The following is a 25950-nucleotide window of genomic DNA, read 5'->3' on the forward strand; positions in this document are numbered from 1 at the left end:
GGTTTCAGAGGAGTCTCACAGAGAGCGTACACATCCCTCCTGGCTCTCCAGTGGGGCCTGAGCAGGGTTTGTGCTCAGTGATGAGCATTTGAACCCAGCTCTCCTTGCTTCAACAGCCCAGCACGGGCCACATTCAGGATCACGGCCCTGATGCTCCCAGCTGCTGGCTGAGCCAATACAGAGTGCAGAGACACCCTCCCAGCTTTCCCTTTTCATCCTGTCACTGCTCCTTCACTCGTGTCAGAGCTTCCTGACGCTGAACCTCTTGTTTTACAGCTGCTGGAGCGGGTTTGAGGCACCAACACCAGCACAGGGGAATGGCAGGAACTCAGACAGCAAAAGGACGGGCTCTGACTGTGTGTCAGTGCAACACAAAGCATGAATAGCCCCTACAGAAATATAACACACAGTGGACTCTGATATCCCTCTGCTATACCTACAATAGGCAATGCACTATTGCCATAGCTTCATTTACTGAAGTACTTACAGATTATGCCACAGCAGCACTTCACATTCAGCAAATATATTTATTGGCATTCTGCAGGGATTTTTACAGCAACAAATTGCAGCCTGCTGTGTTCCAAACCACTCAGGTTGGATATTTGCCTAAAATAATTAGCGTGTTTGGTCCAAGCAGGCATGAGAACACACTACACTTACAGAATGAGTTATTACCAGGGAGATAATAGTGGAACTAGGCTGGATGTCTTCTGATTACAGCTCTCTGGAGGTATATGGGTTATGAGTAAGTTGTTGGCAAGCAAAAGCAAAAATAAAACATGAAATGAAACTAGCACTATAATAGCTCCATAACTGGAGGGAGGAGGGGAGAAGAGAAAACTCTCACTCCCTCCACAGGAAGGATGAAACAACTTGTAGTGAGGAATTTATTATCAGATGCTAGCATGAAACGTCAGTCCCTGACATGATGGCACTGGGAAGGACACTGTTTGTAGAATTTTCTCTGGTTTGCACCCTTTTCAGAGGTAGGCTGCTCCTAAAAGAATAATCTGGCTTCTTAAAACAAAACGCTCTCTTCAGGTTTTTTTCCACTCTCCCAAAGGGAAGCCTGATTTCATCAAGGAGAACACCCAGCAGCTGGTACTGAAGTAAACAGTTGCTGCTGAGTGCTCAGTGCTTTGGAAAAAGAATTATAAATCAGGGCCCAAATATCTCCATTGCCCTAAAAGAGGCATGGAGTGATGCCAGAGGGATTGGTGGAGTTACCTCAGATACTGTCAGTGCTTCAAAGCCACACACTCAGCTGCCCAAATATGGACTCAGACCATTTCTGCAGAACTGAAGTACTCACATTTTTGGTGTTTAAGTGTGACTGTTACTATGCAAGACTCTGTTTCAGAAGTTCTTATTAGAAAAGAATTATCACTTACATGTGAGTTAGAAGTATCTTAAAATCTCAGGTATTTCTACCTACTGAGTTTTCTTTTTAAAAATGGCATTTTTTCCCAAGGGGCTTTACAATCTTCACTGTGCTCAGAGCTGCCATATTCAAAGGCAAAAAAACCCCAGGAATATATTCTTTTACCTCTTTTTCATTGCCAGTTATCATTTCCCACGTCCCATAGTGGCCTTTCTCCTGCCGGAAGAACTGAATGGCTTCTAGGAACGCCTCAACTTCATACGTGGCCTGCGTGAGGAAATCTAGGGAAATCAAAGAGGGACACAAAAGGATTTGCCCATAAATAACCCTTAAAAAACAACAACCCTCCTTTGCTGATCCATTTTCCCATTCCACATGCATCCAGCAGCAATGTTTTTAAATCGTTTCCTAAGCCTGAGTGCCTGAAGACCTTGAGCCTTCATTAAGATGTTGAACTATCCCATTGCACAAATGAACTATCACAGGCCATCTCATCCAAGCTGGGAAGTTAAACCAACACCAGCAAATGGAGGAAGAGGATGGAAGAGTTTTATGGCATCAAACCTTGTCCATGTAGACTTTGATAAGGCAGCATTAACCTATGAAAGCTCCTCCCCTACACTGATACCTGTGAGCAGTGTAGGATGGCACATAGGAAGACTGTGACATCAGGTAGCAGGGCCAAAAGTTGGGAATTCTCCCTCTTTAACATAATGATAGTCAGCTTATTGTGGCATGTTGTGTGCCTTGATAACTTACTAAAGCCTGAGTTAACACTCCCCAATATATTTTAGTTCCTTTGTTTTATAAGGAAACTGATGATTGAGATGATTTTTCATGGATGTCCAACAAAACAGACTTAGACAAGGTAAGCACCGTGCTCACACCAATTAGCACAAAAACTTCTGGCAGCATCCTGCTGCTTTCCCTAAATATTTCAGGAATGTTTACCCACAGCTCTGGAGTAGCTGGTTATTGTCCAAGGCCACTGGTGCTGGATGGTGGCACTTCCCAAAACAAAGTGGTAGCTTGGGGACACCCTGTTGGACAAATGAGTCGCTCTGCCTCAAAATGTGGAAAAGCTCCCTGGAGCAATGTGGCTGCTTGACAACAACCTGAGTTAGAAACCACCCCCTAAACACTTCAGGAATTTAAGTGCTGTGTCTTCACTACGAAACAGAGCTCCAGGAGTATTATCTTAAAGAAAAACAAAGCCACAAGGGTTTATTGCCCCTCTCCAAGGTTTTCTACTGCAGCCTTGATCCGCCGAAGTCCTGTCGTGTTAGGAAGAAAGGAGGGAAGAACAAGAATGTTGATTCTCTCAAGGGTGATTATGCTGCTTTAAAAGTTCCTAATACATATAAACATTTGTGATGTGAAGAGTCAAGGATTAAGTCCTCAAGCCTTGCTTGTCAACCAACACACTTTATTTTGGCTTGCTCGAGGAGCTTCTAAAGAGAGAGCAGCTTTACAGGAGGTTTGCACAAGTGCCAAGGGCAATACAGGGATTATACAAATTACGGGAAGCATGGAGGATTAACGCTACAGTAATGCCTGAAATGTCTCCTCCATGTGCTTTTACAAAAACAACAGCTACAGAAACCTACAATCAATTTCATCAGGGCTTCACCATTGAAGCTTGAAAATGACTGCTTGAAAACAGCCCTGTAGAGATTTTATGTGCGCGGGGCAATCAGGCCTCAGATCTGCTGAGAGCCCAAATGCCAGAATTTGGCCTTTCAGAGTTTCTCCTGGCTGCAATGACTGCAGGAAGGTTTATTACACACACTAGGGGCCACTGAACCCTCCCAGTGCCACTCTCGAGATACTGCTCTTGATTTGCAGATATTTGGAGATCCAAAGAGATCACACAAATTCTCCAAGCTCACACAATGATCAAACCAGAAAAAATCAGCCAAGTGAAATCCCAACCCTGCCTTCACTGTCACCTCCACAATTTATACCATTTTTCATACCAAGTCACAAATCAGGATGCTCAAATATCAGTATTAGTTGTAAGTCAGGCTGTTCACTGCCAAGAGAACATCCTCTGACCACAGCTTTAATGAAAGCATGGAGTATTCCATCTGAGAAACGGGTGGAGCATTGCACCTGAAAGCTTTTGTCCTCCCAAAGTTGAACTCTGAATATTCTGAGGAGCAGAGGGCTGGGCTGGAGGAAGGGAGAACTGCAGCTCCCACAGCCCTCTGGTCATGACTCACATGTTTTCCTTCTTCACAGCTGTGCTCCCTCCTAACCCAAAGGGCTGGATCTTGGACCTGCTGAGATGGGGACGCGCCAGTGCTGACAAGAATCTGCCCTCTAACATCATCAAGTTTTAAACTCCATGCTCAGGGGAGTATTTCCTCTCCATTCTGACTGCCCCCAAACTCGTAGAGCAGTGGGAAGAAGGTGCTAAAAATCCAAGAGTGATTCATTTGAATAGTTCATGGGAAAAACATCAAGCTGTAAGTGCCATAAAATCCCAATCATGCATTCTTTCCTATGCCAGTAAACACAGGAGACAAACACAATTATGGCAGGCTTGTTACAAAACCAGTTAGAAGTAGAAAGGAAGCTTTATCCTTCAAGGCTACTGCTTAATTTAGGCAATTTCATTCTCACTTTCCATAGGAGGAAAAGATTGCATCAGGGATAAGGCACTGAACAACCAGAGCCAGCCGGAGTGGGGCTGTGCAGAAGCTGCTGGTGAGGCACACGAGACAGAGGCACATTCATGGGATGGGGCTCAAGAAAAGGGAATTGTACCCCAGCTGAAAGGAGCTGTGCTGCACACCCTCCACCACTCCAGCAGGGAAGAGCCAGGCCTTCTGTGCAGCACATCCAGCACTTCAGGAAGGGGCTGCGGGACAGCGGCTGCCCTGGCAGGGCAAGCAAAGGCAGGAAAACAAGGAATAAGCTGTTGGGGCAGCCCTGCCTGCGTGACAGACAGAGGATGGGGCGTGGGAGAGGGAAGCACATGCTGCAGCTGCAAAGGGGGCAGGTGGTAAAGCCCAGCGGTATCAGGAACAAGTGTTCTCCAGGAGAAAGGACGACACGTGCTCCCCTCTCCTGAATGCCCTCACAGGGGCTTCCCTCCAAAACATGTGGCACCTCTCAGGAGTGATCCATATGTCCTGCTGTTTGGAGGGAGTGCAGCATGTTAGGGGAGCTTGGTGCTGTGGTGGTTGTAGGTCTTCCTTACCCAAATCCCACCCAAATCCATGAAGTTTACTGAATGTCCTCTGGCAAAAGGCTGGTGAGGCTTTACAGGTACCCAGACTGATGCTGTGTGCTTAATCCAGGCTGCTCTGCTCTTGGAAAATCACCCAAGTGCCTTTTCCAGCTCCCAATGAATGTAACATCCACTTATTTGTGGAGATTAAAACAAAATTCTGTTTAATTTTAAAATAAGAAAACCCACCTAGACACTCAACATACCAAAATGTGGAGCCCAATTTTAACAACAGGCAAGATATGGCTACCCATAGATTCCTTTCCTAAACACAACAGAGTTACTGCTTTAAAGCCCCTATTGAAAAGATGGAAGCACATCTGGAAGCACCATGACTTTACCTCACTCAAAACACTGAGGAGCCCCATGTAAAAACTCCTACAAATAGGCCCTGTTACCAGGAAGGATGAGGGCTGCAGCTGCCTCTGGCTAAACCTGGACTTCCAGCAAATCCACATAACATGAAACATGAACATTCCAGTTCAAATTGTGGATCTGTATATACTGCACACTGCTGCACAGGGCTGCTGTTGATGATGTCTGATCACTTAGAGGATGATTTTTCTTAATTCCAGTCACAGGAAGAAGCCATTATAACATTTAAATAGCTGTTAAAAAGCGATTATTTCAATATCCAGTTTGAACTCTGTGTCCCTCTGAACAATAATTGTTATTAATGGCACTTGGGGATATGGTTTAGTGGTGGCCTTGGCAGTGCTGGGTTAATGGTTGGATTTGATGATCTTAGAGGGCTTTCACAACCTTAATGCTTTTAGGATTCCATTCAAACTCATTATTGCAGCATGAAAGAGGCTAAAATGGTCATCAGACATCAGGAATGACAAAAACAGAGTGCCCCTATTGCAATCCAGTGAATGTCTTCCTCCCATGTGGGCTTTTCTTGCGATAAATTCATTACTTTTATTGTTAATAACAGTGCAGGGGTATATTGACTGTGGATAAAGTGCTTCACCAAAGTGAGCTACACCATGGAGAGTAATCTCAGCTTTTTGGCTGACATTTCACAAAAAGCTGAGGCCCAAAGACACAGATGAACAAGTCTCAAACCAGAATCCAGGAGTGTGAGCTCACAGAGCATGGGTTTGACTTCCAGAAATGCTGACTCTGACACAACCCCCATCACTGAGCACCAGAGCTCGGAAGGAATCCACCCTGGCTTCATCTGCTCCCTGCAGCACTCCCATCTGCAGTTGGGTGACAGCGAGTATCATGTTCCAGGCAGCCCCTGAATCCTTCCTGCAGGTCACTAATTGCTATGGAAGCACTCTGGCCTCCAACCAGAGCTGTTTTTACAGGAGCTGATTGTGTCCAGGCCCGCAGGCCTCGCCTGGCTCTGCCTCCCAGCTCTGCTCAAATGTCTCTTCCCAGACAAGTCACTCACAACCCCATACAAAGAGCCCGTGATGCTTTAATTCCCTCCTACAAGACAGCAGGGCACAGGAATATCCCCTCAAACCATCAAAACCAAAGGCTGGCTTTGCCTGAAGAGTGAGGAAGGCAGGAGGACAGTCCCTGCGAGGAGATGAAGGTGACCAAGGACTCGAGTTTGGTGCTGTTTCACAGCAGAATGTCACTTACTATTAATTTTTGGAACATGATAAATGAATAGAAACTGCATTTCAGTTTATGCTTTTCCCTGCTTCTTCAAATATTTGGTGGAGAGCTGGCTCAGGTGAAGGCAGTGCCAAAACACGTCTTGTAACAACTCTTTCTTGTTGGTCACCTCATAGAGCGTTTTCCCGGGACAAGAAAAATCTCTGTGCAGGTATTGGTGAAGGGCCTTCCTTCTTGTGATGCTACAAATACACAGTAGGAGGTGGATAAAAAATACTTGGAATTTTACGTCCAGTCTCAAAAGATAGTGCTTCCACCCCTTATTATTTCCTCAACAGAACAGATTTCATGCTAAGAAATGCAAATTACGTTTTTTCCCATTTTCTCATCCTTTCAAGTCATCCCCCTCTCACCTTGGCATCTGTTTCTTCCAAATATATTTAAACTGATGCTTTTCCCCTGCCTTCCATTACACAAGCTCTTCAAATAAAAAAAAATAATCACTTCAACTGATTTTTTTCTTTAATTCAGTTCTTTGCAAACAAAAGCCGGTAAAAAAGAAAATACACCCCCCCAAACCAACTAAACAGACAGGACACTGCCATCTCTTGTACTGGTACTTCAAAGGTAGTGCTTACACACTGCCAGCCACCAAAAGCTTTGTTTGGGGTGAAGGCAGCTAGAGAGCATCAGGGAATAAGGGACGTTCCTGCAGTTAAGGAATCATTCTGCCAACCTCCCAACACCACAGCTGGGGACTACCCAACTAATAAAACAATGAGCACGATGAAAAATGATTTCCCTTTCTAAGAGCTCACGTGAGCGCCCAGCACATTTTCAGAGCTGATGTCAGGTATCACAGGCAGCCGTAAAAAGGCCATGGCCATCAACTCCAACAAAATAAAACTGTGGGAATATCTGCCTCCAAAAATAAGCAAATGGTCCCAACCCAACAGAGATGTCAGGTAAAAAAAGGAGAGAATCCACCTGCTTGAACCTGGGGAGATGAGGAGACCTCAGGAAAAGACAGGTTGCCCAGGGCTTGTAAAACAGCTCCAGCACCACTGGAAATGATGCTCTGAATGAAGGGACACCCCATTTCCTGTAACAAAACAGAGTCCTGGCATGGCAGTGCCCAAAGTGAGAACAAAGTGAAATGCAGAGAATGCCCTGGGCCAGAGAGGCAGCAGCCTCCCAGCTCTGATGATCTCTGAGAGCACTGAGCTGCCCCATCCTTCACAGACACGCGGTGTGAGGCTGCAACCACCAACAGAAGCTGCAGGAGGTCACTTCCAAAGGGGATACAACCCTGCAATAACATGCTGTATTTATTGCAAACACAGTTTGGCAGCACAAGTTCCCTCTGAGACCACCACACCAGCACTGAGCAGGATTAAGTGTTTGACTGGCATCACACAGTGTCCCTGTAAAAGCTGTTCAAAGTAGCACCAGACAGGTCTCAGGGAACCTGCCTCTGATGGCACCAGCAGCTCTGTGTTCCATCACCTAAAACATGAATGAACACTGCACAAACACACCTAAAGAACCACATTATCACTTATCTCTGATAATTTCCAAGCACTTTCCAAATCAGCTACTGTGTTCCTGGAGCAGGTGGGAATCTGGAGAAGAGAAGGCTCCGGGGTGACTTTACTGCAGCCTCTCAGTACCTGAGGGAGCTACAGAAGAGCTGGAGAGGCACTTTGGAAAAGGGCCTGGAGTGACAGCACAAGGGGCAATGGCTTTGAGCTGAAGGAGGGTAGATTTTGATGGGATATTGGGAAGAAATCCTTCCCTGTGAGGGTGGGGAGGCCCTGGCACAGGTTGCCCAGAGAAGCTGTGGCTGCCCCTGGATCCCTGGGAGTGTCCAAGGCCAGGCTGGACGGGGCTTGGAGCAACCTGGGCTAGTGGAAGGTGTCCCTGCCCGTGGCAGGGGGTGGCACTGGATGGGCTTTAAGGTCCCTTCCAACCCAAACCATTCCAGGATCCTGTGATTCTGTGATTTCCCTGCTGAACTTTGGAGCTGGAGCCTGAGCACCACCTCACACCTGCACAAATGGGTGTCCTCACAGCCCTAACACACATCAGGTGGGGGGCACAGGGCAGTGGCTCTTCTGCACCACCCCACGCTCGATAACACGTCAGAAAAAGAGAATCAGCCCGAGGTGAGAGAGGCAGGAAGACTGTAATGGCAATTATGATTTTAGCACATTCACCATCTTGGGTGTTTCAGGATGAATGTCACTCCTCCAGACTGAAAATCCTCCCCACAGTGTAGGCAAGCAGGCTGGCTGGAACAGCAAGGACTGAAGGAACTGATGCTGTAGAGCAACAACATCCCAGAAAGAGGAAAAATAGTCTTATTTGAAGTGAAATATTCTCTCTTATACAAAAAAATTCCATATTGTGTCCTAAAAAATGTCATGAGTTTAGCAGCTCCCCACAAGCCTCATCAAAGACATTTATAGTGAAATGGTTTTGAATGTTATGACAGCATTAATACTGCTCTGGAACTTCACACATCAATTTGAAAAGTCCAGTTGTGCCTCAAACATGTCTGGGGAAAGAGCAGCCATGGTCTCATGGGGATCACAGGAGATCTGACCTTATGAAACACAAAGCAATTTAATTAATCAAAGTGCAGCAGCTGCTGTGAGAGGAGCCAAGTCCTGGTAGATGAAGGACTAAATACTGTCTTCATTTGTACCTTTTCCCACCCCAAATTACCACACAATCCTTCCAAAAGGCCTCACTTTCATTCCAGTGCATGAGGGCGTTTTTCTTTAACGTCATGAAAAGCAATTTCCTCCTCAGTTCTACTTTAATTGCTCCTTCCACATCCATCAGAAGCAGGCAACAAGGAAATCCTTCTCTTCAGCTGCCCCCTCTGGAGAAGCAAAGCCACCCTGTTTGTGGCATGAAGGCTCAGAAATCCTTCCAAAGTGCTGTTTGGACTCGAGACAGCTGCTCTGCTCTTATATGGAGACACAGATGTAGATTAATATACAGACATACATATCCTTCTCTTAACTATTTCATGGCAGCTTCTCAACCTTTACCAACACTTCAGCAATTATTCTGAACTATAGTCCAAGAGCTGGTAAGTCCTACATGTACTATAAACATGTACAATTGGAAAGTTAGAAATAACTATGAGAAATACAACTATCAGATAAATTTAGATTTGAAAATGTGGACACAGAGAATGACAACCCTAAAAGTCAGAGATGGAGAAAAAAATCTGACCCTGTCCCAGTTGTCTTGATGTAGCCAAACCCCTCCTGAGCTTAAAACTACATTTTGTCTTTGTCTCTTGCCTCATGTACTTATTTCATGTATTTATTGCTCAAAACAATTTTTGGTGTTGTTCCTGTTGAAATTGGAGATGACAGGATATGGTTTTTGAAAGTCCCTCAGCTTCCTGTGTCAGGAGGGTGATTCTCAAGATAACGGATGTGAAATCAAACAAGATGAAAGAAAATAAAATCCTGAAGTGAAACTGGGTCTCCCAGAACGAGTCACTTGTAGTTTCCTTCTCGTCACACAGACTTCCCTCTACCCCAGCACCAAGGGGTTGGGCCTCTTCCTTTTTAGCAGGAAATACGAAGTGAAACACATGCAGAAAACGAGAGGACTTCCTAAAAACCAAATAATTAAATAAAGGCTCGGAAGAAACTTCAGTCTGATTTTCAGGGCATACAAACATAATGGAGAATGGGGAGTATTGGAGCACTGTGAATATTTTAAGCCTTTCCCTCAATATTGCCATTTTGGACTGCCAGAACATCCTCAGTGCAGGTCAGGTGGCCATTTCAGCAGCCAATTTCCCCCAAAATTTGAGGAGTGCAGTTCTCAACATTTCACTGAGAAAATGGGGAGCAAGAGGCAACCAAATAAGTCCAGGCTGTGGATGAAAGTGGAGAGATCATCATCATCATCATCATGGCCAGTCTTCCCGAAGGAAGATTTGGGAAAGGTCTAAGGAGAGATCATGGAGATAAGGGAAAGCAATGAATCCCATGCTGCCACCACATCTCACCTGGGAGTAATTAGTTTCCTCCACACTCCACCTCAACTCAAGCACAGCCTCTTTAAAAACCTGAGGAGTTTTAAACCTAAGCATTACATAAAATCCTAAACTGATGGAGGTCTCTCCTCCAGGGACATTTGGGAAGAACAGGCTCCCTGGAAGCAGTTCCCCTCTATCCAGCCCTCTCTGAGTGCTGAGGCAGCCGGGTCAGGTCCTGGTGCCCATCAGTTTGTTGGGGTTCCTCTGCTGCTCCCTGGGCACTTGTGTTTTCATTAATTAGCCCTTAATCACAGATTTAAAAGCCTTTGATCCACATATTCGATCAATAATAAGGAAATCATTGTCTCCTCAAACTGCCAAGCCCCCATCAATGAGTACAAAGGACAAACACAGCAGGAGTACTGGGAGGGGAATGACAGGAAAACGTGCCACCCATACATCTGAATCCCATTTCCAAGCGGTGCTCCATGAATCCAAAGGCTTTTGTTCTGACCAGAAATCCCAGAAATACAGGCTGGGCTGGTTATTTGTACCAGAGGGACTCCAAAGAGAGGGAAGAGCTGAATGCCAGGGCGGCTCCCAGTGCAGGACCACACGCTGGGTCACTCCAGCTCTGCTTCCTGGGGGAAAACAGACTGGACCCCAAAACTCCTCCAAGGCCCTGCCTAAAGCCCAGGGGGATTCGTTCCTTTCCAGGAGGGGCAGATTACAGCAAGGACAGAATGGCAACTTCTGATCAGACATTACATCTGTCTTTGTCCTGCCCTTGCCAAATCTCCCCTGGCAAAAGTGAACTCTATTTCAGAAGACGTGGGGTGAGTGCTGCCTTGGCTGGTGCTCTTTATCCCACTAAATCACATTCCACAATTGAACTTGAAGGGTTTTTCACATTTCTGCTTTCTTTTCAAGTTTATTAAATAAAAACACACAGCCAAAGTTTACATCACAATCCTCGCTACCCCCAGTACTGCTGCATGTGCCTATAACTTTGTCAGATCGTTCACACACCCGTTTTTTGTCAGCAGAACTCATTGCAAATAAGCCTTTAAAAAGTATTAATAAAGTCATGTTTTTCAGTCATGTGAGAATGAATATAAATCAATATGAAGACCTTGGAAAAAGAAGTTCACTCCCAGGGCAGAGTTCAGGTTACTGGGGTGCTTGTCTGTGATCATTTTTCCACTTGCAGCACCTAAGTCTCCAGGAGATGATATAACTCCAAGAAATCCAGAAAATATGGGCTCCTGTTTCCTTGTCAGCTGTTAAAACCCTTTTCCTGGTGTAACAGTAGGTCCTAATCCAGACTGTCTTTTTCTATTAATCACCCTGTTGGGTAGAAATACTGAGGCAGAGAGGATGAGCCTTTAGGAAGGCACTGGGATGTCAGATCAAAACTTGACCACAGGAAAAGCTGAGAGGGATAAATCCTGGAACAGATGCACAAATGAGCAATAGCTGAGCCATATGAAATATAATAAAGTGCAGACTTGCAGGCTTTGGAGATGGAAAGGACCTATTAGGTAATCTAAATCCAGCTTTTGCCAATTCAGGATTGGCCCCTAGAGTGATGTGCTGAACTTTATGAAAAAGCCAGGCTGCCAAAAGCTTTGTCAAGCCTGTTACACTTTGCTCCAGGAGAGAAATGAAAAACCCCAACCAAAGACCTAAAGAACAAGCTTCGAGTCATGGAGTGCCAGGAAAACTTGATTGTGCCTCCATCTCTTTACCAAGCCTTGATGAGGAACCAAGTCCAGAGGACTTTCATCCTGTACAACTGCCACAGCTAAAACCAGGCTCACCAGAACTGAAAGCCACAGAGCCAGGCTTTGCCCTCAGGTTCCTCCAGCAGCTCCACAGAGAATATTCACTGAGGCTCAAGCTACTTGGAGGTGCCAAGTGAAGGCCTGTTCCTTTCACACTGCTGCCTCCAGCCTCTGTTCATCCAGCCAGGAAATGGTATCTGGAGCTGCTTGCTCTGGGAGGCTCCCAGAGCCAGGAGGACACACTGTGTCACCACCTCCAGCAGGGCTGGAAAGGAGCTGGGGACGGGAGTACAGAGTGTGAGGGTGGGGACCAGGAATCCTGGGAAGAAGCACCTGCCACCAACCACCCCTGAGACTACACACATCTTAAGAAACTACCCAGAAACGCAGTCCTGTGTGTTTTCATCATGGGAATGGAGTCCTGCAGGAGACTAGGAATGCCTTTGGCAGTGGAGACAAGGGAGAAGAGATGGCAGCCAAGAAGGATCCGTGGAGGACAGTGGGAGACAGCTGTCTGAGGGAAATGGGGTGAAGCTGATGGCCAGGACTAAAGTGACAGCTAAAAAACATCCACTGGGAGCCACTTCTGTAAGTACCAGGGGCTGTTCACACACTGCACTCACAGCTCATTCCTCTACAAGCACAGGCTTCGGGCCCAAGGAGCTGAGATTGCTGGAGAAGTTTCTGAGTGTTCCCATCTCCCACCAAGGGCAGCAAGAGCAGATGGGACTCAAAAGTGACACTAAAGGCATGGAGGAGCCTGGAGACAGTTGGGGAACCAGGGCAGCTGAAAAGCATTTCTTTTTCTGAAGGATCCAACTCATCCAATTTCATGGGAGCAAGGTTTTTATAACCCTAGCAAGCCACAAGTTTGGTTTGTTTTTTGTTTTGTTTTTTTTTTAATTTCTCTAGTCTAACATACTCAGAAAGTGAGATTTAAAATTTCTCTTTGTGCAAACAACCCATACTGTGTCTTACACACCATTCACAAACCAGTTCCACGGTTTAACCATGGATGGGGCTTGAGCTGCCATCAAACACCTGCAGAAAGGCCAAGCATTGGATCACAGGTGATACAACACCACAGAAACGTCCTGGGAGACTACACTCCCTCCACACTGTACAACCTGCTCTGTACCACACTGTACAATCCACATGGTGGGATTGTTGGGGTGTCCTGTACAGGGCCATGAGATGGACTCGATGATCTCTGTGTGTCCCCTCCAACTCAGGGCATTCTGTGATTTTATGATTCTGGATCTGGGATGAATTTGTCAAGCTTGCCACTTTTAGTAAACATCTCTTATGATTTTGTATCCTCATGCTGGATTTAGATGGACTGACAGAGAGAGCAATTCCCATGTGCTCTAGCCAAGCTCACTTCACTGCACCCCAATCCCCCCTAACTGTGCTCCCAGCAGAGCAGGAAGCAGGGTTACACTGACTCGTCCCTCGGGGTGCACTCACCGTGGTTGGAGTGTCTCACACAGTCCCCCAGCACGGCGCTGAACTCCCTCTGGGCTCCGGGCTCCGGGAAGCAGAAGTAGCTGTGCCGGGCAAAGGGCTGCCACAGGAACACCGGGAACTCCTTCGGGAGCTGCACAAAGGCTGGACTCACCTCCTTCTCACTCGACCCTGCACAAAAACACACCCCATTGGAACGCTGCCCATTTCTTGGGGTGGTTAGCTCCTCTCTAGACCTTTGCTAGAGGGAAGCATGAGACAGGAAAAAATCAAGTCTGCTTCCCAATCCAAGCATTTGGACATGGAGGGCAGGGGGACACAGCCGGGATGGGCACACTCAGCAGGCACCAAACACCTCGCCACCTTACACCACAGCAACATGGCAGCCTCTTGCTGTGTGTCCAAGGTGGCCAAAAACTACACAGTCGTGGTAAAATTCCAAAGAAATTATTTCACTGGATTGCAGCTGCTGGGGAAACGGTTTTCACGGCAAGTGAGGAAGTCAGTGTGGGCAGCTCTGATCTCTGCCACAGAAAGACCATATAGGAGCATATGGACTTCCATGTAGGAACAAACTGCATTAAACCATGTTGGAAGAGCAGTGCTTCCCTTGGCTCCAGGGTTTCCAAACACACCTGCACTTAAGAACTGTCCCTTCGAGCCCTTGTGGGTGAAGCAAAGAAAGCACCAAGTACCTCCAGTTCCCACCTGCCCAGAGTCTCTGTGAGTCCCTGTGCACAGGAGCTGCTGGACAACACATTTAGGGGTGACCAAACCCCATCCCGGGTCACTGCTGTGCTTTGAGAGCCCAGACACAGGAGGGTCATCTCAGAGGGTCTTCAGCATCACACAGAAAGGGAAAGGGGGCATAAAACTCTAACTGAGGCCCTCTTTTTTAGAAGGGAGAGCCATGGGAAGCCCACAAACAGCCTCAGGATGCTCCATGTTGCTCAATCCCAACTGCTACTGAGCTGTGGTGACACACAGAGGACACCCCCAAGCCCCTCTGACTACCCCATCCCTTGGGAAAGGGTGTAAGGGGGCACCTCCCAACAGTTGTAACTTTAAGTAGGATGAGACAGGACTTAAAAAATAAATCCTTGTCTTCATGGTACCCTCATCCCTTTCATTACATGGCATTCCATTGTCCAAATCTGACTCTGCCACATGAGATCTGCTCCCTGAAAGCCTGAATTTTCTCTGTGTTTGTGCAGTGGGGGCAGGCAGGACCACAGCAGTTCCCATCCCAGAAACAACAAACTCAGCAGCAGCAGCAGCAGCAACCTTCCTGCCCTCTCCGTGGGACTCATTATCAGCTGTGAGTCAACACAGGCAGCTGGCATCTAAAAATGGAAACAAATAAACCAGGAATATTAACAAAGCCCGGGAACAATGGTGGTGTGGTTCCTGCCCTGCTTCTGCACAGCTTCCATGGCTTTGTGCCGGGATGATGGGAAGAAAGGGAGCCTGCATTTCTCTGAATGTCAGCTTAGAGCACCTTCTGTGTTCATCCACCCTGGAGCTGTTCTCTGACTTGGGAAAAGGGCTGTGGGCATCTTCTGCTGCCCTGTTTTAATGTGGAGCCTGAAAGCCTTCCCAGAAAAGGGAACAGAATAAGGAACAGAGCCTGGGTTTTGGCACCTCAGGGCTTACCCACAGGATCTGGAAAATGTTTATCAGACAGCAAATTGTAATCTTCTTCTGAAGTCAGCACTTTGCCTCCTGCAGGAACAACGTGATATTTAGGGCTGGCTCCTTTCTGGTAGGCCTGGAAAATCAAGAAAGAGAGAGTATCATGAATGAGAGATTTAAGGAGAGGGAAAACATAAAATACACAACTCATTGATAAAGCCAGGAGTTGTTCTCCACGATCCTTGTGGGTCCCTTCCAACTCAGGATATTCTGTGATTTTAATGCATGGGGGTATTCCCAAAAGGGAAAATCTTTTTGTCAGGCTGAATTCTGGATATGTTCCCTAGACATGTCAAATCTAAAACACAGTTAAATATAAAAAACATGTTTGAAAATACCCTCTAAGTGCTTATGTGCTGTGGGGAAGAGTCAGGGACTGAAGGGAGAGGAAAGGGATGGGATTTTCTCCTGAACCCTCTTTGTTTGATTTGTCAGCCAGGACTAGTTTGACTGTGGCCAAATGAAAAACTTCCCTGTAGTCAACCTGAGGCCACTACTACTTTTAAGTAGCACAACTGCTACTTAAAATCCAACTGCAGGAGCAGAGGGATGCATTACAGTGACACACAGATAAGAAGTGTTCTGGGACAGGCAGAGGAAGGTTCAAAGTGCTGTCAGAACGATTTGTTAGTTCTTGCAAACATATATTGCCAAGGTTTTATTCTCAGCCATCCCCTTGGCAAGGCTGGAGCCACTGGGACGAGGACAAGGCTTCATCCAGTACTGCTGAAGGAGAGGCAGCAGCAACTCCACCTGGCACCAGATTATTTGGGAATGGACAAGAACATCCAAGGAAGAAGCACTTACCTCCTTGGTCTCAAAGCAATCCACAGTGTAGTCATTTCTGATAACGACATATCTGTCCTTCCACTTCTTCAGATCCTCCACGAAATGCAGCAGCTCTGCCTCGTACAAGACTGTCCCCAATTCCCCTGGGGGCTGCAAAGACACTCTGTGAGCTCTGAGGCTGCTCTGGACCCCTGGCCAGTTGGAAGCTTTTATGCCTACATTTCCAAAAGGCTGCTACGAGAGCTCTGGAGCCTTCAAATGCTCTTTGGAGTCACAAACATCCCTCTGATTTGGGCAGATACTACATACACAAGCAAATTCTTGTAGCCTGAGCTGAGGAGGAAGCAGAAGAGCTCTGCCTTCCAAAAATACTGCCAGATTTCTGAGACAGAGATGTGATTCTTTCAGCTGGCGTGCTGAATGCAAGACCTTAGAATCCTGGAATGGTTTGGGTGGAAAGGGACCTAAAAGATCACCTCATTCCAACCCTCTGCAAAATGACCTGTAGTTCATGAACTCCCATTTTCCACTAAGTCCTAAAAACATTTCACTGATGCAGCAAAGAGTTTTATTATAAAATAGTAAGTTGTTTCTCATTTCTCTGTAGCACTTTTGCATCTGTGCTCCCGTAACTGATACATATCTTCCTGAAAAACACAGCTCTTCTATTATCCCACCTCTTCCATCATCCCTCCTCTTACATCCCACCTCAGTGCTTTACCCAATTCACTTCCAAAGCATTGGAAATTCATGATTGCCCATATGGCCAGAAAATTTAGATTTGTATCTTCTTAACATTGAAGGCTGTATTTTCCTCTAATAAAGAGACTTTTGTCTCTCTTTTTGTCTCTCCTCTAATAAAAACCAGCTTCCCATAGCTCATTCCACAGAGGGAATTATTGCCATCTTCCTCATGGAACCCTGAAAGGATTAATTATGTTTTCCTCTTCCCTGAATGTGTGATCTGTGTCCCTAGATTTTGCAGAACCTTGCAGTCAGCAGGAAGCAAATAGTTTTGTCCAAGTGGCCAACTCTGTACCAGGAATTTGTGCCACAGATTTCCTCACACTACAATAAAACAACTAAACAAGATCAAAGCAAACATGAATTTTCAAAAGTACAACTTGAAACCTGCACCCAAACATAACTTTTCCACCTCAAACCTAACTGAACCAAATCCAACATCTCCATGTGCAAACTATTGTGTGAACTCGCGTTATAGATAAGAAAACACATTTGTAAAATGCCACAGATGCACATTTATTATGTTTTCAACTACCCAATATAAGAAGCCAAAAGAACACTGTGCTTGTCTGTGTAGAAGCATTTAGATAACTTTAAAAACATGCTTTGGGTTGATTTTTAGAAGCTTTGAGTATCTGTGCCACTCTTACCTCTCCTTGAGGGCACTGAACGCAGGGAAGAACAAGAAAACCCAGTGCAGGCAGGGCCTGATAAACTTCCAGCTCACGTTTTTCACACATTACAACTTCTAAAGGTGCGATTTAAATATCTAATGTGTTAATTATTCCACGCAGGAGAGCCTTCCTACCTTGGTTTTCAGGAAGCAGGACTGGGAATGCCGGTGCTGCTCCAGCTCCTCCTGCACGTGCCTGCAGAAGGCCACGGCGTACTGGCGTCGGTAGTGTGGGCTGAAGTTCTTGATGATGGCCTCTGTTTTTCCTGAAGCAGGAACAGAGATTTAAGTGTATTTCATGTATGTGGCTTCACAAACTGCAGTGCAGAACCAAAGCACTTATCCCCAGAGGCCCAAAATTCTCCTCTTTGGAAAAGAGAAGTTTCGGCGTGACCTGATTGTGGCCTCCTGGTACCTGAAGGGGCTACAAGAAAGGTGGAGAGACACTCTGGGCAAGGGCTTGTAGTGACAGCACAAGGGGCAATGGCTTCCCACTGCCACAGGGCAGGGTTAGATGGGAGATTGGGAAGAAATTCTTGGCTGTGAGGGTGGGGAGGCCCTGGCACAGGTTGCCCAGAGAAGCTGTGGCTGCCCCTGGATCCCTGGAAGTGTCCAAGGCCAGGTTGGATGGGGCTTGGAGCAACCTGGGCTAGTGGAAGGTGTCCCTGCCATGGGCAGGGGGTGGAACTGGATGAGCTTTAAAGTCCCTTCCCACCCAAACCATTCCATGAAAATCCTGCCCAAGGACCTCTTGCTGCACAAATCAGGAAACCCTCAGAGATGCACTCAGAGAGAATTTGTCCAGAAAAACACTGGGTTTGGGACACTGTTTTTCTTCTTAGAGTGAGCAAAACATACCCCAAATCCATTTCTCCAAGGAAAGCTGCTGTCTGCCTCTCCCTGGGAAATGCTGCCACAGAGCCATGGGGGTTCAAGGGCTGAAAGGGTTTTCAAAGCAAACTTTGAAAACTGGCTAATGTTCAGCCATATTAGCCAATTTTATCACTTAGTGAGATTTTAAATCTGACTCAAAGCCCTACAGATGATTCTTCTAGGCTTGGGTGCTGCAGTCTGGTCTTTGTTTTAGTGTAAACAGATACTCAGTCAGGCTGCAATAAACACCAACCTTGTATTGTCTCGCTATAATCAAGATCTCATCCATAGCAAACAGCAGTCTCATTTCTGAGAATCTTACAACAGTTTGCAAGTAATTAACTCATTAACCCTCCCAAAGCAATAATGATGCTTTGCAGACAGAGAAGTAAAGCTAAAAGTTAAAGGCATGTGCATATATGGGACTCCAAAGAGTCTGTGGCAATGCAAACACCACCTGGGCTATGATGTAGAGAGCATCCCAAACACCCTGGATACTGGAGAGATCCCTTTCTTCTTGGCATTAAGGAGCATCCTTGCCAAAGGGCTTTTTCTGAGCATACAACAGAAAACTGTCATTTCACATCTTGAGCAATTTCGATGCTTTCCAAATTTCATTTTGTTCTGCTCGAGGAAAAAATACCAAATTCTCTGCATGAGACCAAAAAAAAGGGTAGTTCCCAAACTAAGATTCCATGAGGTCTCTCTATGGACCCCTAAACCAGGAATGGCACTCAGCATTCCTGAAGGGCCAAAAAGGGGAACTGTGACCTCCAGAGTTCTGGAAAAGCTGAACCACCTGCATCCTTTAAGGATATATACTCCCTTACTGACAAACTCCTCCCAGCACTACCACCAGAAGGGATTCACTGGGAGTTTCCATGAGGTTTCTGGATTTTACAGCCTGGGCTGTGGGTCTGCAGCAGCTCCAGTGAGATCAGGGAGAGCTCTTGACAGATTTGCAGTTTCAAGCACAGTCCTTCTAAATTAACCACACAAAACTTCCTGCATTACTACTGGTTTTACTGCCATTTCTCACAAAAACAAGAGCTTTAAATGCCAGTGCGGTTCCCAGAACATTCATGCCTTTTTTCTTCTTAAATAGTTTTAAATATAGCTAAAAAAAGCAGAAAAGCCATGGATCATACCATGAGATTTTATGGGAGAAAGTGCACAGGATGCTGTGGTCCAAAACTCATCACATCTGGCTACCAATTTCCATTTTAAACACCAAATATGTGTGGCTGAGTCTGCCATGGAAAACGAGTTAGTTTGCTAAGGAGTTCACAGAGATGGGCAATGGCAAGAGATTTTATAAGGTGCTTATTTCAGGTCCAGCTCTGATTTGCTCCTCATGTAGGACATTAGCAGAATGGTAATTACATCCATTCAGAGAGCCACATTTTTTTAATTATGCCAGAGATTATTGCCCAGAGAAGCTGTGGCTGCCCCATCCCTGAAATGTCCAAGGCCAGGTTGGACGGGGCTTGGAGCAACCTGGGACAGTGGAAGGTGTCCCTGCCCATGGCAGGAGTGGGACTGGATGGGCTTTGAGGTCCCTTGAAACCCAAACCACTCTGTGATTCTATGAATTATTCCATAATTTCCTGGCACAGACGTGCAGGCAGAAGAAAAAGCTACAAAATGGACACGACCTTTCATTCCAGCCACTCCTGGGTAACCAGCTCAGAGGGGTGACCTGGAGCTGCCTTCCACTAAGCTGGAAGCCCTTTTTGTCCCACTCCTGCCCATTCCCATCACACACCACGATGGGAGACAGACCCAGTGCCCCCACGAGCCCGGGCACACAGAGGGGACTGGGGCAGGGCTGGGGGGCAGAGCCTGAGCCCAGCCATCAGTTATGGAACTTATGGAAGTCTGGCACACATTTACTGGTGGGACAGCACCGGGTGACAATCTGGACTCCAAACCTTCAGTTTTAAGACAGATTTTTGGAGACCTCCTGATTACAGGATGTGCTTGGGTATAATAGCAGGATATGGTGCTGCTGGAGCAGAAAATCCCAGCCCTTTAAAAACCAGCCTGCTCTGGGCAGAGGCATAAACTTATTCTCCAAATAAGGACAAAGCTTCCCCAAACCTTTTTTAGAGCATTTTTTCCCTCTGGTCCCAGCCAGCAGTAGGATGTTGTTGGCCCCGGCCCCGGTGGAGTTTCCTGCTCAGGGTTTGCCCCTATTTTCCACCGTGGCTTTTTCTTTTCCAGTTTGTAGTGGCCTCTTAATCTGTTGCAGAGGGCCCTGGGACACTGGACCTCATTTGACTACAGCCTGCATCCTGTAGTAAAAATTTGTAGAGGAAGTGGGACAAAGAACAGAATTCTGGTGTTGGGAAAAAACTTCCAACAATCGCAGGAAATATCTGTAATTTTTGCAAAAGTCTTTCAATGATGGCTAAATGGCCTCAGAAGTGTGAGCCTTCATTGTCAACATTGCCTAGATCAGCTTGAAGGACAATGACTAAAGAGAAAGGAACTCTGCAATTCATAATATATATTTGAGATATGTGACACTGATGTCATTTTTATGTGCAGACTATGATCAACCAAAATATGAATCGAGGAGCAAATGTTTCAGGCCTTTTCTTCCAGTCTTTGCACTACTTGTTCCAAAGGACTTCTGCATTAAAAATACTCCTCCCTCTTAAAATTAGAAGAAAAGTTTATTTAAAGAGACTGTGAGTGGCACCACACAAGGACCTGGCAGTGCTTGGCTCGACAGGAATCTCAGCACTACCTGGGGGAGGGAAGAGAAGTGGACGGACCCTTGAGCCATTGTTCACCCATGGATTTTTAAACTCTTTTGGTTTACAGAAGATAAAAATACACTATCTGAAAATAAACACCATGGAAACAGACACGAGTAACAGAAACTCTTCCCATGAAATGATAACATGGGGCAACTAGAGATAAAATACTCCAGGGCAGTTGAAAAATGAGTTCCCCTAATTCTTTTCCAAATTTAGTGTGGCTGGCTTAGTCAGGGCTGTTTATATGGAGCAAGGCCAACCTTCCCACTTGGTTGGTCTGGCAACGGCACAGCTGCAGCCTGTACAACTGGGATGTGAACCCCAGCAGCTAGGATGTTTATCCCAGGAGAATGCAGAGCTTGGTCAGCTCCAGGAGAAGCCTCCATGCAACCTCCTGGTCCTGTGCAGGGACGGGAGCTGGACTCAGTCATCCCTGTGGTTCCCTTCCCACTCGGGGTATTCTGCCATTTCATGAACCAAAATTACCAACAGGGAAGACAACAGTGGTGGAGATAGGAGGATTTCTGTCAAATTAATGTGCTGAGTGTCCATTCCCTCTTTGTTGAGGGTTTAGATCCTGCTCCAGAACAAACCTTGCTGATGCTTCATGATGCATCTCCTGTTCTGCAGCACAAGTTACAGTATGTCTTTTGAGACTAAAACCAAATGTCACTGTGCTGAGAAACAAGAAACATCTACCACTCATCCCTCTGGAAATCAGTAATCATCCCTCAGATTGGTTTCTTCTTGCTTTCCCACTGCCTTTGACCTTCTTAGCTATGTGACACCTTGCTGGACACTTGTATGGAACTCCCAAGCCATCAGCCCCCCCGCATGGCCTCAAACACATGACTTTTCAGTGTGAGTGTCACTGCTTGGGCTGAAATAAACTGAAATATAACTTTAAAAAGCAAGGGCAGTCTTTGGCAAGTGCTCCCAGGAAATCCTGCTGGTCTTTCCACTGGCTTCCAGCCTGGTGGCACAGGCACGTGCAGCCCGGACAGCTCGCCCTGCCACACTCCACTGCTCTCAACAACATGTTGCCAAGTGGCCAGGACAGAGGCAGGGCAGGGAAATTCAGGAAAAAAGGCCAGAAAACAATAATGTCTTGGCTGGCATGGAGGAGAGAGATTGCTCACCCACACCTGAGCCACTTGGAAGTTAAGGATGGAAAGAAGCGAGGACTTGCCACAGAAGTTATTATTTCACTTAAATATTGGTGTTTGGTAGTAAGACGACCCTTCCAAGAGCAGCAAGATGATCATGTCCCTTTCTCTTTGTAGCACAATTGCTTGCACTCATCACTTTTTGGAAGGGGTTTCAAAAAAACACCATGACCAGTGATACAGATCCCTTTGGAGGGCTGGGGGATATATATTTTTAAACTATTTATGCCCCTTGGAAAACACGCTTTTTGCCCCAGGGGACATGAACTGTAAAAAGGTAGATTATTTGCCATGTTGAAGCAAATCCTAGACAAAATAAAACCTAAAAGAAATAAGCATTGTGTGTGCTGAGTGTCAGTACATCCAGCACTTCTAACAAGTGGTGAGACAGAACAGGAACAAATCACTTTATCTTTGTTTTCTTCCACCAAGCCACAATCAAAGTTGTCAGAAATCAATGTAAAATGATCAGCTGATCATACTCACATGGTGCTTCACCAGCCAGGATGGAACCCACACCTGGGGACATGCTTTAAGTGATAAACTATAAACTTTACTGTGTGCCTTGATGTTATACAGCAAATTCAGCACTGCGAGCTTAGAAATTACTATCCATCCATCCTTCATTCTACATCCATAATCTGATTCTCATGGCCCTTCAAGGCAGCAGCAAAATGAGCTAACAAACTAATTTCAGTGTTTAGCTCACGGGCCAACTTCATCCCAAGTCTGAGTCAAACAGAACCTTTGATGGAGGTAAACATCTCAGATTGCAGATGCTCCCCCTGAGCCCTGGGAAAGTAATTTCCTTTGGCATATCCTGACAGTGCCCATCACCTCCCAGTGCTCTGGGACACGGAACAGTGGACCAGGAATTACCAGCAGCTGGTTCCCTCTTTCCTACAGTGGAGTACTTACAATACCACCCAGAAACTGTTTAAAAGTAAAGTGCTCCCAGACTTTACCCCCACGTCCAGGGAGGCAATATAAACCTCTCCTTTTGTTGCTGGAAGCAGAGCTCAGTTTCATCTTTATTTATAAAACAGTATTTTGATTACTCCTGAGTCAGGACTTAGTACCTGTTCTGACAAAAAGGGAGGGCAGACCCAAATCCCAGGCTCTGATTTGGCTGGATCACCTCTCCACAGGTTTGTCTGCACTCAGCCAAGCCAAGTTCTCCAGTGAAGCCACCCCTGTTCCCCAGAAAGGAACGTGTGGTTTGCACCTGATAAAATACCCTAACCAATTATTTAATCTCAGCTTGTTTTCTGTTAATAGAGGCTGCTCTTATCAAAAATTTACAATGCTGTAACTACCCAGGCCCAAATCATCAGTTGGCAACACAGCCACTGAGTGACACTGGCACAATTCCTGTCAGTCACCCTAAACAGTGCACAGGAGAGGATAACACCCATCACCCCCTGATTAAACCTCAGCAATAAGCACTCCTTGGGTGCTCAGTCCATCTTCTCTATAGGAAGAAATCGATGCTGTCTTGTAAAAAAACCAGATTTTCTCTCAAGTTTGTCAGCTGAGCCCGTGGGTGTGAAATCTGGGCTCCACCAGAAGCAAAGCCTCTCTCTCACAGCAAACTAAACAAACACATTGGTAAGTTCATGGAAACTTGATCCACGGCAAAGGAGGTGCCAAAAATAACAGGCTCCATTCCAGCCTTGCAGATCTCCCTTGCTACAATTGTACCCAAGTGCTTTCCTCTTCCTGGAGCGCTCTGCTAAATGAGGCTGGATTTTACACTGACATGGACAATTATCCCACAGATTCCATAGGTTTATGTACTTATAATGTTCCTCTCAGGCAACTTCAGGAGCATCCCATGCTTCAGAGGAAGCAGACAGACCTGAGTGAGACAGAGCTCATGCATTCTAAAAAAAAAAAGGAGGTTGTTTTCCCAAGAGTAGCTTGTGATTTAACAATGGAACTCGCTATTTGAAATTAATTCTGATTATTAGAAATGCAAAACTAAATGCAGAGCACTGATCCTGCGTAAACACAGACTGGCTCTTGGGTCAAACTCGACACTCAGTCCTACAGACAGCTTTGCTTTCCCCTTTTCCTCCCAGACCAGGGTGCACCTGAGTTTGCTATAACCTGGAACTCTCTGGAGGACATCTCCACTTCAACCATGCTGTTTCCATGCATCCTCCACGAGAAGCGCGTGATTCCCTCTCACTGCTCTACAGGTTGCCAGGGAATTTTATTTCAGATCAGCTGCAGTTGAGATGGAAATGCCCAGGGAAATGGATTTAGTATCAACCCACAACAGGCTGGGGTGGCACAGACCTCGTGCCCACTTGAAATGGAGGAGCTGCCTCCAGCAGGTACATCCACTCCTTCGGCACCTGCACTTCATGTCAGCCCTGGGACAGCACATCTCCAGCTGCTTCATCCCTTCTCCCACACGGGTCACCTCTGCTGTGGGGGGAAAAGGATGGACAACCCCTCCAGATGGAGACGGATCCTGCACGAGCAGGTCCACCAGCACTCAGAGGGGACAGAAACACCAGGAAGCCACTGGCACTGTGATGGCCCCCCTAAACAGAGGGGTCTGGAGCAGGGGGCAGGGAAAACAATGGGAAGGAGTGAAACTTTAAGCTCCGAGTGCCTGAATTGTGAGCAGTGAGATCAGACACTCCTCTCTCACACAGCAGCCGCCAGCTCTACAACCCTCCCGCTGCCCGGGTGTTACTGAGGGGAGAAGGAAGATATCACCAGTTGCCTTTGCACTTCTGTCAGGCTAAAAAAGTCCTAATAATCATGAATTACATAAAGGCCAAAGCCCGTGGTTAATCAAGCTGAAACAAGCCCAACAAGCCCTTTATTGGTAATGGGGTGAGAAGCAGCAACGCTCTGTCTACAAACAACTACTCATGGCCACATCCAGCTAGATTATGGTCTGACAATACCTTCTTTATGAGTTTCTTTCAGAGAACTAGGGACTTAATAAAACAAGTGAATCTAGTTCCTGGGGCTCACAAGGAGCTAAACTGCGTTCTGCAGTAAGTAAATTTGGGGATAGTCAATGGTTTTCAAGTTTTGGGGATTTTTTTTAACTCCCTGAGCCACTAATGGGGTCACAGACACCAAGCATGTCCTGAGCAGCTTTCTCCAATCCAGATCTCAGCATCACGTTGCACATCACAGTAGGTCACACAAAAATATTTCTTGGGAACATTTAAACAGCTTTCAGAAAACATAAGCCAATACTGCATCACCCTTTAAATCAGGATGATGTATTCCCTCTCCCCTCCCTTTTGGGTGACAGCAGCCAGTTACTCCACTGCCCAACCATCCCCAAGGCAAACTAACAAAAAAACATTGTCACACTGGAGACACAGATAACAGAAAGAACCATCCTCATGACACTAGTGGAAGGTTTTTCTGAGTATATATATATATATATATATATATACACATTTATACAAACACACACACCCTCAAAAGATTAATGCTGTGCAATGCCTGGTGGGTGCTCATGTAGTTCGTGAGAGACTTTTATTAATTTCTTTTTTCTTAATTACTTTGCCAAATTCTGCCATACTACATGGCTCTATTACAAGATTACTGAGAGGATTATATGGCATTGGACATAGCTATGAGTACACACACACACAAACACACACACACACAAACATCTTTCCATGCAGTGCCTCATTTATGCTGAGGTTTCCTTACCTTAGCCTTCAATTCCCTTTATTCCCTTTGCATTCTCAGTCCTTTCAGCAGCAGTCTGGTGTAAGTCAGCCCAGATGGACTCCTCAGAGTCCAACATTTCCCACAAA

At 46.1% G+C, this 25950-nt stretch overlaps 1 protein-coding gene across 1 annotated transcript in view; it reads right to left on the reverse strand.

Moving 5' to 3' along the window:
• FAM129A (family with sequence similarity 129 member A) overlaps positions 1-25950 on the reverse strand; it is a 58775-nt gene that overhangs the window by 13598 nt on the left and 19227 nt on the right. Inside the window, exons 2-6 of the mRNA XM_027665249.1 lie at positions 17482-17612; positions 15948-16079; positions 15102-15216; positions 13452-13619; positions 1547-1662 (exon numbers count right to left, since the gene is read on the reverse strand). Coding sequence (XP_027521050.1) covers positions 1547-1662; positions 13452-13619; positions 15102-15216; positions 15948-16079; positions 17482-17612 — 662 coding nt within the window. The remainder of the gene's footprint in view (positions 1-1546; positions 1663-13451; positions 13620-15101; positions 15217-15947; positions 16080-17481; positions 17613-25950) is intronic.

The sequence above is a fragment of the Corapipo altera genome, unplaced genomic scaffold, assembly GCF_003945725.1.
Source record: "Corapipo altera isolate COAL_440 unplaced genomic scaffold, ASM394572v1 316, whole genome shotgun sequence".
Taxonomy (NCBI): domain Eukaryota; kingdom Metazoa; phylum Chordata; class Aves; order Passeriformes; family Pipridae; genus Corapipo; species Corapipo altera.